Source organism: Typopeltis vanoorti, chromosome 7 (assembly GCF_054136105.1).
Source record: "Typopeltis vanoorti isolate ZY-2024b chromosome 7, IOZ_Tvanoo_1.0, whole genome shotgun sequence".
NCBI classification, from domain to species: Eukaryota; Metazoa; Arthropoda; class Arachnida; order Uropygi; family Thelyphonidae; genus Typopeltis; species Typopeltis vanoorti.
The window spans coordinates 34,511,139-34,526,245 of NC_143555.1; the positions used below are offsets into that span (position 1 = coordinate 34,511,139).

Genomic DNA, 15,107 nt, shown 5'->3' on the forward strand with positions numbered 1-15,107 from the left:
GGATATTATGAAGTGTCAATGCTGTGTTGTGCTAGACCAGACTTATGAGGTTTCATGTGTTCAATATAATATTGATGTTCCTTAATTCTTTTTTCCACAGAATGGCCTGTTTGTCCAAAATAAGATACATTGCATTCACAAGGTGTTTGGTAAACACCAGCTTTTGTAGATGGCAATAAAGAAAATATTTTGTTGATAGGAATCTTGGGATTTTTTGGGAATCCATCCAATTTTTTGGAAATTCATCTTGGGAATCAGATGATACTTCTTCAAAATTCTGCCTATCGGTTTTGATTATGCCAACTTTTTGAGATGTGCGATGAGCAGACTTTTGATGAATGTATCTGCCAGTAAATGTAGGTTTTCGATAAACACTTGTAGATAAAGTACCAGAAGATGTACGTGTAAGGAGGATGTCCAAGAATGATAAACTACCAGAATTTTCTTTTTCCCTGGTGAATTGAATACGTGGGTGAAGGCTATTTATCTGTTGTAGAAACGTGGAAAGTTCTTCTTCAGAATGTGGCCAAATAGCAAAAACATCATCGACATAACAAAACCAAAGAGAGGGTTGAGGATGAATGGATGAAAACATAGTATCTTTGAAATGTTTCAAAAAATAGTTTGCCAATGGTGGAGATAGAGAGCTACCCATGGCAGTATCTTCAACTTGTTTGTAGATCTTGTTTTTCCAACTGAAATAACCTGAGTGGATAACGAATTCGAAAATCTTTGCAATATCTGGAGGGTAATCCTCATATAGTAATTCGACCGTGTCAGCTAGTGGGATATTGGTTAAAAGAGAAACAATATCAAATCTGATCTTTGGCTGGCATTTACCAAATACCGTGTGAATGCAATGTATCGTATTTTGGACAAACAGGCCATTCTGTGGAAAAAAAGAATTAAGGAACATCAATATTATATTGAATACATAAAACTTTATAAGTCTGGTCTAGCACAACACAGCATTGACACTACTCATAATATCCAGTGGGATAAAGTTCTTCTCCTCCATAGATGCAGGTTCAAATATGAACGCCTTTTTAAAGAAAGTTTTGAAGCTATTTTACATTGGCCGAATTTGATATTGTTTAATTCTAAGAAGTTTTGTAATAAGCTACTTTAAAACTATATTTTTATTGTGGTGACATGTCAATGATATTTATATTGCTTGTAAAAAAAACATACAGGGATTTGTTGGTTTCCTCAACAGCTGAAAAAAAAATATCCTAAAATTAAGTTTACTCTGATGTTGAACAGAATAATAACAAACTTCCATTTTTAGATGTTCTAATGTGGAGGAATATTGTTAGAAGTCTACAGGAAGCCTACTTGTATGTTGGCTTCCAACATACCATCTCCTTTCATTTTCCTTATCCAAAATTAGAATATATATGAGAACCTTAAAGAACTTTGCTATAAGATTAATTAAAGATTGTAAAACGAAAAAGAAAATAAAAATAAGAAAAATGAACTAAATCTTCTATTCCACCAATTTCTTCAAAATGGCTGATCAAAAAGTTACTGAATAATTCCTCTTCTCTGAAAAACCAACTCATGCATTTGCAAAAATAGATTATGAAGGCACCCTTTCCTTGCTGTACCTTGGCAGAGTTTCAAGATATATAGCCATCTCTGAAATAAGTTCATAAGAAGGGCTTTCAAATCTATTTATACCTTCCCCTCCTCCTTACAGAATTTTTTGACTTTATTAAAACACAGTGTTACTTTGAAAAACATCCAGGGACATACAAGATTCTACATACCTGTTGTAAAGTTGTCTCAGACAAAATGGAAGAAGTCTTGACATCCATAAAAACGAACACCACTGCATGTTGAGTATGAAAGAATAAAAGTGCCCTCACTGTACATAATTTCTCAGCACATCATGAAATGGATTGGTCCATTGCTTCGATGTCTTATATGAATACAATTTCTTTTCAGTAACATTTAAGAGAGCCTCAGTCGGTGTAGAGGGGAAGCCTTTTGTCAGAAAGACCTGGGTTCAGTTCCCATCCATGATGTGAGAGACCTTTATTTGGTATCTTTCAACTAATGGTGAGTTAGCTGGTCTCAGATTTTTCTCAGTTAACTGGGCTCAGATTTTTCTCATTTAGCTGGTCTCAGATTCATCCCTCAGAACTGGAAAACCAACCCTTGAACACACACACACACACATACACGGATCTGCAGTCTTAGAATACATACTTGCTCCCTCATTAGGAGGGCTCTATCAGTCCTAAGGGACATTTGAGGAAAGAGGGGAACCTGTACGAATAAATAAATAACATTTAAGGACTTCCTGGAGGTGATATGATCATATGGTTCCTTAAACAGGAACCAGAGCCTTATTCTTCATGGCATCTGTGAGTCTCTTATACATCTAAGTATCCTATCAGATATTTATTATGCTAGTAAGCATATAAAAGCCATTGCACAACAATAAATTTCACACTTTACATCATAAGATACATCATAAATCTATAATGTTATTAATGTTTTCCATTGTAAAACAACTGCTTAAAGTATTCATCCCCCTTTTTTTTTTGTATATTCTCTAGTATGTTTATCTTTCTAATGAACCTGTTGTCCTTGTAGTTGCGGTACATTGTTTCTTTATCTCTCTTTGCAGCATGTGGAGTTTCTCTCACCTTTGGCCTGTCCAACTTAATGACAGAAGTAAAGGTAATGGCAATTTTGTTGTTACATTCACTGAAATATATTGTTTTTAAACTGACTACAAGATTGTATTAATATATAAATGTGTCTGTATTCACAAAACATCTAGAAGTCCCTCGTTATGGGGCACCTGTTCATTGTGGAGAAGACTTTCTGTAGACAGGACTCGGCCTTTTAATTCTTCCTCTTTTTCTTTACCTTTCTTCCTGTATATTTTTCACTCAGCTTCTCATGAGGATTTATTACTGTCTTGTCCTCCAAACCACCATCACCAGAATCCAACTCCCTACTTTCAAGTCTGCTGTATATAATGGACCATTGACATCTGGAAAGGGGGGGGGGGAGGGATCCTGGTGATCTTGCTATACTTTAGCCTTGGCTTCTGAAAGATGGTGCTCCTGGATGGCTCAGCTAGGATCATTCAACTAGTGAATTTGCCTGCAACAGTCAATAGTGTTGCATTAAGTCTCCTACCCCATGATTGAGGGATGGGACCAAGGCTTGCTGTGGTGTGGATTATAGCATCTGGAATAGCTCTGGCATTCGACTCCTAAGTGCAGTCATTGCTTACCAGTGAGGGGGGAATCCATATGTGGTTCCATGCAGGGTGGAGAGCTCTGGCCACAAACAAAAAATCCTTTGAGCATGAATTCTTCATCCTTAAATTTTTTAGGGAGGCCTTCACATGGTCCCAACCAAACACTTATACTGTAGATATATCACTTGATAACGGAAAGAAACAACAGACATGTGACACCAGTATAAATGTGCCAGTGCTTCTCATTATCCATGAAACAAGTGAAAATGTTTAGGGAAAATGTCACCCTTCTTTATTCAAAAGCATTTAGAAAGACTGATAGGATCTCCCAAAACAGTTAAGAAACTACATTCTTGTGGAAACATCATGTACAAAACTTAGAAGAGTTACTAAGGGCTACATCAATTTGTGCAATATCAGTTACAGTGACACTCAACTCTACAACACTCAGCTCTTCTTGAGAAGTGATATCTGAATGGGATCTCCTTGATGTTCCAGATGAAGAGATATGTTCAGAAATTAAAGATCACAGATTGATAGGTGAAAGATGCATCCTAATGCATAGGAGTGGTCATCTTCTTCCAACAAGGAACATCATCCTTACCTCTGAAAAACCTAAACCTCTGACAGCTGTAAAAGCAGGATATCTCAGTCCTATTAGACTATACATCCCTAATCCACTGAGATGCTTTAAATTATTGATGATATCGAGTTTCTGCTGCAGAAACACAAACACTTCTAATGTAAATAACTATTTGGGAACATTGATCAAACGTAAACAGATAAGTATTTTAATACCGACTAGTTTCACCAAACTTAAGCTGTTGGCATCATCAGGGTAGAAGCCTCGAGATTAGGCAGAAGGAACACATAATTGGTTATGTTAAAAATAACAGACAAGCCATATCAGGTCTCTCATCACATTTCTCCATAACAAACCATATCATTGAGTGGGACAAAAGTTGTACCCCTTACATAGAGGAAGACTACTGCTCTCGAATGCTTAAAGAAGCAGCCACAGTCACACGCACCACAGATAACCTTAACAGGAACCAAGGTTTAATACGTCCAGAGATATGGAAAACCCTAATTAGATCTCTGAACATACAAGAAATGAACTTTAATGCTAACTATAGAACGTTCCTTAGCACCAACTGGTAAATCATGTACACGCGATACATGTATTATTCACGTTCAATGCTATTTTAGTTTGTAACTATAATTTTTAGAATTTACAGTTAAGATCTATTTTGTGATATGTTTTAACCTCAGTGCTTGTACCCTGACAATGCCAACAGCTTAAGTTTGGCGAAACTAGTCGGTATTAAAATACTTATCCGTTTACACTTGATCAATGTTCCCAAATAGTTATTTACATTAGTTCTGTGATCGAGAAAATTCACGCTCATTACAAACACTTCTGTTTCTGTCTACAGGAAACATATTTAAAACTCACTGAGGACCCAATCTTAAGGCATTTTACTATTCTTTGTAAGGACACACAGAACTGGAGATGATCCTGCTCATGGTGGAGTAGCTATCCTACTGAGCAATCATACTCCTTTCCAACATGTTCAGCTTAAATTTGTTCTGGAAGCAGTACAAATTCGCCTATATTTGGGATTTTTTTTTTTGTTCAATTTATTTACCACCAGGTTGTGAGTTAAATAAGATTGAACATCACCGATTAGTTTAACAACCAGTACAAAAATTGTATGGGATTAAAATCTGGAACTTGAAAAATAGCTATCGAATACACTGTTTGTTTACCTTGTAACATAATCAACGTGTCGTTGCACATCCCAAAGCTATTTCAGTCTCATTGGGAGAAATCATTGCATGGGCTTCTGTGGAGTGAGGACATATCAGAAATATTTTGCCAGTATTCTTCAACACGAAAGAAACAGACTGGACAGAATAATTTTATTGACTGATGATGTGAAACAAGGATTTTCATGAAAGTAATTGAGTATTCAAGAAATTATTTTATCTGATCTGATTTTGCTAGAATCTCAGCAACAACTTCATATCCTCCTGAGTTTTTAATATTGAAAGAACAATAAGAGAAACAGCAGCAGCTAAACTGTTCTAGCAATGGACTAGAACTATACAGTCAGCCATTCATTAAGGAGGAACTAAAAAGATCTCGTTTACGTTAAGGGATATTACATCCCATATCGTTTCTTAGCTTAATAAGAAACAACTCAAAGAGTTTCATGCCGAATATAGTAGAAACTATATAAAGTTCGGCGATTCCAAGTGTAAGCAAATACCTGGATACTGCAGCAACTGACCCTAAAGCTAGTGCAAGCTGAGGCAACTCATCGGTACACAATAAATAACGGAAAAAACTCACTTAGAAAGATTATTTATTAGTATAATTTTTGCCTGTGTGTCACAGGCATCTTCAGTACATTAAGCTCAAAATTAAACACTAACTTACAATTCAAAAAAGCGCCACCTAAGTAGCTGGTGTAAGATAACTAAAAAGGTCAATAACTTTCCTAAAAAAAAAAAAAAAAAAAAAAAATGAATACAATAAAAAGTTAGGAAAGATTAGCTGATTTATAAAGTACTATTTCCCATAATGGGGATAGACGTAAGCCGTCGGATCTGTTTAAGTTAGGAGAATAAAGTAGAGTTTCACATGTTTCTTTATAAAGGCATTCCATGAGAATATGTCTGGGTAGACATATGTACCAATATGTCTACTCACGGTTTACCTCTTTTAAAACTTATTGAGGCAACTCATGTCTAAGGTGGAGCAAGCTCCGATCACTATTCTTGATATTTACCCATAATGTAAACTTAGCTCCTAGGAGCTGTATTTCTGTTCTACATTATGAGAGAAGGTCACTACCCAGACCGGTTTCAACCTTTATTGAGGTCTCATCAGTGAGTAGGTAGACCTAGTTAATATCAAGTTTGTAGCGAACAGAACTTACACCCCTTCTATGAGTATTGCCGAGAGGTGTCCTAATAAATTATTAGATATATGAAGAACCAAAGGCTTCAATTCGGCGACCATATGACCTGTTTAAGTCATATGGTCGCCGAATAAGAATATTTCTTAGCCGAATAAGAAACTCAAAGAGTTTCATTGAAAACTTATGAAACTCTTTGAGTTTCTTATTCGGCTAAGAAATGATATGGGATGTAATATCCCTTAACTTAATCAAGTCATATGGTCGCCAAATTGAAGCCTTTGGCTCTTCATATATCTAATAAAAAGATCTCTTCTACTCTCTCTCTCTCACATGCCAGTGCAGCAGGTCCTGAAGACATCCATTATGAAATGATAAAACATCTTCCATCACATTCTATGGATCTCTTTGTCTTACTATTCAGCAGAATACTTTCAGAGGAAGAGTTCCATGTTAGTAGCAGAAGTCAGTTATCAATGCCATCTCAAAACCAGGAAGGGATCCCACACAAGCAAACAATTAATGACCTGTCACTTAGACCAGCTGTCTCTGTAAGACATTGAAGAAATTGGTTAATGACAGACTTCTATGGTATTTAGAAAGCAATGATCTTCTCTCCAACTGGGAGGAAGAAAGATCACATGGCAGGAAGGAAATAGAATTTATACACCTGCTGAGAGATAATTACATAAGGTGATGTAGAGGACTAGGGGTGGTAGAGTATTAGACCTGGTAATAGGATCATAAGAGCTATCCATAACCAAGGTAACAACATTGCCTCCAATTGGTGAAAGTGACCATGCAGTCTTGTCTTGGGAGATTGTAAAACATGAGGAATATTCTATCAAGAAGGGGTATTTGTGGAACTACATGGGAAGTGATTATGACATGCTTAGGAAGAAACTTAAATTTGTACTATGGCATAAAACACTGCAGGGTAAGGATGTTAGCTCTATGCATGGGATAGTTAAGGGTCACCTACAGGAAGCAGTATTAAATTGTATACCTAGGGTAAGGAGGGTTAATCGGATAAGAGTTATATGGATGAGTAATATCATTAAGCATGAGCTACAGAAGAAGAGAATGCTGTGGAGGATGTATAAAGAGAATGGTGACCAGCAAACCCTTGAACAGTACAAGGCTCAGGCAACAAATGTGATCAGCATGCAAGGAAGGCAAAATCAGATTATGAGAAGAATCCAGCTGAGCAGGTCAAAGGAAATTCCAAAGAGTTCTTTTGTGATGTGACAAGTAAGAGGAAGAATGAACATGGAATATTAACCTTAATGAGTGATGATGGTCACGAGGACACAGAGGCAGATAAAATAGTTCAGTTATTGAATCCTTTCCTTTAGTGTTACAGCATTCATTCAGAGACAAATAATGAAGACTACAACAATGTTAGAGATAATTACTTTAATTTCCCAACGATTTGACCTTCATATTGAGGTTATCATTGGACTACACACACACACACACACACACACACACACACACACACACACACATACAGAAACGAGCTGTACGACATTTCAAACAGTATGCCATAGAGACAGTGATTTGATCAACGGTTATTCTACTGGCCTGACCACTAGTAAAAAAAATAAAATAACTATATCAAAGCTATATTCTATTTATGACATCATCAGAGAACAATTCCATACAGATAATTTTATTAAAGCAAAAGTGGCATCCTAATTTAACATGAGAGTTGTAATATTAGAGTTAAGATCCCAGATTATGCACAGTCCTATTTATAATTAACTCTTACATGGAAAGGTTATTTGAGCAGAATATGTGCCTTCCATATTCTTGGGATTTTTAGATTATTATTGTTAAGATTAGGGTGGTTGATAAGAATTCCACTGGCCTACTTAAATTAACATTCATACCACGTTTTGGGATGTAAACAACAGGTGGCTTTCCAGCATTTCTATGTAGAGTATTCATGGCATGTTCGGAAAGGCCGGATTTATCATATTTACCATAGCAAATTATAGGTGCAATGAATCCAGTATACTCTAGGGTGGGCCAGCAGGGGAACTGGATCCTTGGATGAGTTGAGTAAGTTCTTTAATTTGCAGGAAGTTTAAAGGTGGCATTAAGGTTGTATTTAATATCTAATAAACATAATAGTATTATGTTTATTTTATCTGATATCCCTTTAGTGTATGGAATGGTTACAGTTTTATTGTAATCGAGTTATTTTCTTTTTTTTTTTGGTGTGGGCTTGTGAAGAATTTTGTTGATAGTATTTTGGCTGTAGCCATTTTTTTGGAAGGTGTTACTGATAACTTTTAATTCATCTTTATGTGCTTGTTTGTTGGAGCAAATCTTCAAAGCCCTGTTTTTTAGTATGTTAACGACACCTAGTTTTTGTGTTGGGTGGTGGTAGGAGTAGGAATGGACAAAAGATAATTGGTATCTGTTTAATTTGGAGAAATGTAAAGTTATGCATTTTGGGATAAATAGATTACAAGCTGTGTATCACATTGATGGCACTGTACTCCAGATAATAGAGTACATTGATGGCACTGTGCTCCAGATAATAGATGAAGCTAGAGATTTAGGGGGGTGGTGGAGGACATATTGCTAAGGTATCCCATAAGATTACTTGGCTATTGAAGAACACATTAACGAATAGAGATAAGGAAATTGTTATTCCTCTCTATAAGGCCTTGATATGCCCACATCTGGATTACTATTCTCAAGTCTTGTCCCCTGTGTTTCTTGGGACTGAGGAAGTGATGGAGAGGATTCAGAGGTGAGTAACCAATATTATTATTATTATTATTATTACATAGCACCTCCAGGGAGTCCAAAGACTCATCGAGGGAGGGTACCTACTCTACAACTCTCTGTCTCCACCACTCCACCAACTGCGACTACCTTCATCATCTACACCAACGCCATCTACCGCTGACCACCACTACGACCCACAGACAAACATCCATGCCCATGGCGGGATTCGAACCCGCAGCCTTTTGGCTGGAGAGCAGATATGCTAACCGCTCGGCCAACCAGACTGGCATATGGTGAGTGATCTATGGAATGATCACTATGGTGAGTAATCTATGGAATGCCATATGGTGAGTGATCTATGGAATGTTCCCTATGAGGATAGATTCAGGGTGTGTGGATTGCAGAAGTTGGTTGATAGGAGAAAAAGAGGGAATATGATAGAAACATTTAAGTTGCTTAAAGTGTTTTATAGGATTGATAAAGGGGAAATGTTTCAGCACTTGTTTAGAGTGACCAGAACAAGGGATCATCCCTAGAAGGTGAAGAAAGGTGGGGTTAGTAGGGATGTGAGGACTAGATTTTTTTACTCTTAAAGTTATGAGCGGGTTGGCAGAGTCAGTTGTGAGTGCTTTGTCTGTTCAAGTTTGAGAAGAACTTGAACTTGGTTCAAGTTCTTCTCAAACTTGAACAGACAAAGTGGATATTATATTATTATTGTAAATAATATTTACAATAATAATATAATTGTAAAGTATGCACGCACACACAACTTGGTGGACATATTCCAAAAATGATGAAGGTAAACCAGAGGATTGCTGAAATACTGAGAAGGATACTGATGAGCAGAGATAGAAGAGTTGTGGTTCCATTGCATAAAGATCAGACCACACAATGGATTATTGTGCTCAAATTTGTTTGCTGTAATTTAAAGGAAATACATTAACCTTGGATTAGGTGCAAAGGTGATTAACTGGAGAGTTCTTTCTTATGGTAGATCACGAGGAAGAAGTAAGGATAAGTGGCCATCTTCAGAAGTTACACATGGAAATGGTGAGTAAGAGGGTGAGGAGTGGCATTTTTGCATAGAGGATGGTTACACCTTGGAATGCATTACTTGATAGGGTAGTGAGCGCACAAACAGTGTCCAAGTTCAAGGAATGGTATGGTAGACTTTTTCGTTGTTTAAGAATCTACTTCTCACGATGAGTCTAATGAATCCATGGAATTCCTGAATAATAATAATAATAATAACAATAATAATATGCTCCTATGGCCTCTAATTTCTGTCCTTTGAAAAGAAAAGCAGTAAAACATCAAATTCTGTCATTTTCAAACACTTCATTCTTGAGGAGAATGAAGAACTGAAAACTGATTTTCTTAATTGCCAACCAGCTGCCATGAAACCAGACATCTACTATATGATGACATCCATTAAACATCTCTCGCCATCATCCATTGATCAGTTGATCTGTTTATTCAACAGAATTTTCTGTGAGAATGAATTTTTGGAATCCTGACAAAAAAAAAAAAGCAATTATTATTGTCTCTGCAAAGCTAGACAATAATCCAGAAAATACAAACAAATTATAGTTCAATTGCTCTGTCGGAAAAAATTGTTACCATGTCTTATAATTTCTGGATATCAATAACCTTTTTCTCATAGCAAAGTCTTCTGTAAACATCATTCTACACTAAGTCATTTAATCCAAATGAAAGCATCCATTAGAGGTACTTTTATAAAACAAGTACACTTGTTTTATAAAAGTACCTCTAATGGATGTTCCAAAAAATACTGGTATCAGTATTTTTTGGAACCTGAAAAAAAAAAAAAAAAAAATATATATATATATATATATATATTCCAGAGATTGGGGGTTTGACATATTGAAAGATATACACAACTTCGATCTTAAAGGAAACCTCTCTCTGTCTTTTAAAAACTTTTTCTATAACTAAGTCATCATCCAAAGCCCAAGTGGGATGAAGCCTCTCTCGACCTTTCTCCAAGAAGAGGGAGTCGAAGTCCTACATGTTTCTACATTAAGTCACACTTAATGCTGTCAGAAATTAACTTCATAACAAAAACAGCAAACATTATCTATAAGTAATTCCCTCTTTTTGATTATTTTAATATCTTTTGTCATTCTTGCAATATGAGAGTCATAGAAAGATCTTTTCAGCAAACGTTTGACTCATTCAGAGTTCTTGGGATTCATAATTGAAAAAAAATCGACATTTCTACCTCATATTTTTCATTTGCGAGATAAGTGTCCAAAAACGGTAATCATCCTTTGTACCATGGCATGGATCTCTTTGTCGCAGACAGATGTTCAACACTGCTTATATCCAGCATTTATCAGATTAAGACTCATATTAGCAGTCTCAAGTTGCTTCTGAAATAGATAGTCCACATCAGACTCTCAGGATTTCAAATGGAGCATTTCAAACATCACCTATTCTTAGTCTTTGTGTCGAAGCAAATGGGCATTTTTGTCACTTTGGTATCAGCAATCTTCTTATTGTACACAACCTGCGTTGCATATTATAAAGTTGACCTGATTGGCTGACTAGTAGTGTATCTGCTCTCCAAACAGCTGGCTGCCAGTTCAAATCCTGCCTTGGGAATAGGCATTATTGATTGTCTTTAGGTGGAAGATGAATTTCACTCACTTAGTATAGACAACTATTCTGCTTATTGGAAGCCTGAAGTGGCTTGAAAAGTTTCGTGTTTGGTTTGGTTTCTAGAGTAAAGTTTCTATACAATGAATAAAAATTACAAAAAATTAATAAAAAACAGAAAAAGGAACATTAGACTGTCCATAGTACTAATGTACTATTTGGATTTGATTATTTCATCAGAAGTTATTATAAATGAAAGTAACCATAAAGTCTTCATATGGCCAACCATATGAGGACTCCTGTTGGAGAAGAATATATGTAGACGTATAGGGCTGGTAGTTATGACAAACTCAGGAGACTGCTTTTAGCTGTATTATATAATGTGGAGTTGGATCAGTAATTAGTTGAATGAGAAATACAAAGAGGAGAGGAGAAAGGCGACTCGTTTTGTATGTGTAACAAAAAGTGCAGCATAAACATTAGTTAAGCTAATGGGACCAAATCAAAAAGTGTTCTTTCAAAACTTCTCCAGTTGAAGAAAGAATGATATGAAAGGATGATATAGATTGGTGAAAATGGTAGAATGATAACCACTATAGAGAATATAGTTGATATATTAATAAGCAATTCAGTAAGATATTTCATCCATGGGAATGTGACATCAGAAAACTTGAATACACTGCGAAGTGAAGAGGAGGCACTAATGATGAGTGAACAGGAGGTATATGAGGAATTGATGATATAGCACTGTGTGTTTTGAGAGAATGTTCCTCAGACTTAACAACAACATTGACATGCCTTTTTAACATGAATTAGACTAGACCAAATTCCAAAGGAATGGAACGAGAACAAAAGTGTTCTCCTTCACAAAGAAAGTGATAAGGCTTTGAACTACAGACCAATCAGTATGTCTGGAGTTGTGATTAAAGTGTTGGAGAGTAGTGAATACAAATATTCAGAATACGGTTGTAACAACAACAACATTCTCTCTGAAGGACAGCATGGGTGTTTGCTTAAGGAAGATCATGTGATAGCAAATTACCTTCTTACAATAAAGTGACATGCTGGGCAAGGGAAATACCTAAATAGTGGAATATTTAGATTTGCAAAGGCATTGGATAGGATGTGATATGACTAGTTGGTAATTAAACTGGAATAGATGGGGTTGGGTAATATAATATTGCATTGTATTAGAGATTGGTTATCTGAGTATCATCAAGATATGTAAATTGAAGAACAGTATGCCAGAAGATGAAACCCACCAATGGTGTGCAAGGATATGTTTGGAGAGTTATTGTTTATCATGTATATTAATAATATTGGTATGATGCAGAGTTCTGGAGAATGATAAGGAGTCAAGCAGATATTGTGTGTCTCCAGGAGGATCTAAGAGCCTCCATAACTCAGTGTGTATCAGTTATGGTACATACTGAGTTATGAGAGCCATATATACCAGTTGTTCTTAACCTTTTTTTGCTGGTGCCCCTGCTCAATTTTTCACTAGCCTAATGACTCAATAAGATAATTATAATATATTATTAGGAAAACCTAAATTACCATCAACATATTTAAACTGATAGTTAATTAAAAATTAATTACTTTGATATAAATTAATTTTTATTTAAAGAAAGATATAAACTTACTGTATTTAATAAGCCAATCATTAATGGCTATCCTGAGCCTGATGAGATCCTACTAATTTTTCAATATCAGGTTCAATGTTCAACAAATGAAGTCTGAAGTCTCTTTCACTTATTTGAATCATTGCAATATTAAATCATCATCATCATCTGTTATTTCTAGACTGGGGAACTGCAGAAAATCTCATCTTGCAATGCTCTGCTTGTAGAATGTTAATTTGGTGATAAAAGCATTTATAATTTCCTTTGCTTTAATAAGATTCATGTTACTTCCCTGCAATTTGACGTCAAGCTCATTTAATTTGGTGAAAATATTGGAAAGATATGTGATATCAACCTTTTCGTTTTTTAGAACATTGCACAAGTTCTCATCACATGATTTAAGAAATTCCAAAACAGTATCATAGAGATCATTAAAATGTCGCAGACAGTTTCCATTTGAGAGCCATTCTAACTTCAGTGTGAAGCAAAAGACACTCAAATTCTAATTGATTTTCATGGTAAAGTTCCTGAAAATTATGGCTTTTATTTTATTCACTGCTTTAATAACATCATCCAAAGTCTTATTTAATCTACCTCTAAGATGTTTTGCAGCTAAGTGCTGTCTATGAAGAATGCGGTGAATTGTACAGATATTTGGAACTGCTTCGTTTAAATGTGCTATAAATCCACGGTGATAACCAAGCATAGATGGTGCTTCATCAGTTGCACATGCACTAATATTTGTGAGAGAAATGTTTTTAGCATTAAAAAAGTCTTTAACAACCTTAAAATTTGTAGACCCTTTTGTGTCAATTTTCAGTTGTTCAGCAAACAGAAACTCTTCAATAATTTCTTCATTAGTATTTATATAACGTACGTAGGCCATTAACAAAGCTTCGTTGTCAATTAAAGTTATCTCATCAAGTTGCAAAGAAAATTCTATGGTTTTTAAATCATCACAAAGTTTTTTTTTTTCAATATCCTTTGCCATTTCGTCAATTCTTGTTGATACTGAACTATTTCCGAGAGGAATTGACGACATCATATTACTTTTACCTCGGCTAATCATCTTATCTAAAACTTCATTTATAGTCGGTAAGATGAGAGTTTCCCCAATAGTATGTGACTTTCTACATTTGACAATTAATTTTGAAAGTTTGTAAGATACAAGAAGTACCTTCTCTTGTTGGTTACATTGTTCTGCAACCAACCCTTTACATCCAGGACGATTTTTAAATTTAGTCTTTAATTCGCGAAAGTACTCAACATATATTTTTGCTTTATTTGGTTGCTCTGTTCTTAAATGCTCAATCATTCTTGAAGGCTTCATTCCTTTGTTTGAGAAAGTTTTTTTTACATATTAAGCACATTGGTAACCGCTCATTGTTTATAGACAGAATAACTTCATATTTTAAATACTTGCTTGAATATTGATGACACCTTCTTTTTCCACTCATTTTAATGGCTGCAGTGCTACACAATATCAATGAAGTGTGTCACATGACACCACAGTCTAGATTTAATCTGTAAACCAGAGTTGTTAGATAGGTATTAGAAAAAAATAGCACAAATTAATTATTTTAAATGTAGAAAATTCAGACTAAAAAGTAACCCAAAAAGGCAGCAGGAGTAGATGATATTCGACTAGAAATGCTGAAGTATGGTGGTATAAAAGTCTTACAGTGGCTGCACTGCATAGTTCAGAAGGCCTAGACAGAAGGAAGAATTCCTGATGATTGGAGTAGAGCTCTAATAGTACCCATATATAAAAAGGGAAATAAAACTGAATGTGAGAATTACAGAGGTATTTCCCTACTGAGTGTTCCTGGCAAGATCTATGCTTGAGAAACTGTTGAAAAGAATTGTGGAAGAAAAGCTTGGTGAAGAACAAGCTGGATTCAGACCAAATAGAGGCTGTCAGGATCAGATCTTCACTTTACGACAAATATTTCGGAAAGCATGGGAATATAACAAAGATCT

General features: G+C 35.5%; 1 protein-coding gene across 2 annotated transcripts in view; it reads left to right on the forward strand.

Moving 5' to 3' along the window:
• The window catches only part of LOC150104576 (F-box only protein 7-like), a 429,110-nt gene that overhangs the window by 202,479 nt on the left and 211,524 nt on the right, over positions 1 to 15,107 (forward strand). For both annotated transcript variants that reach the window (XM_090395788.1, XM_090395787.1), the window contains exon 7: positions 2,636 to 2,688. In XM_090395788.1, the coding sequence (XP_090251914.1) occupies positions 2,636 to 2,688 (53 nt within the window). The remainder of the gene's footprint in view (positions 1 to 2,635; positions 2,689 to 15,107) is intronic.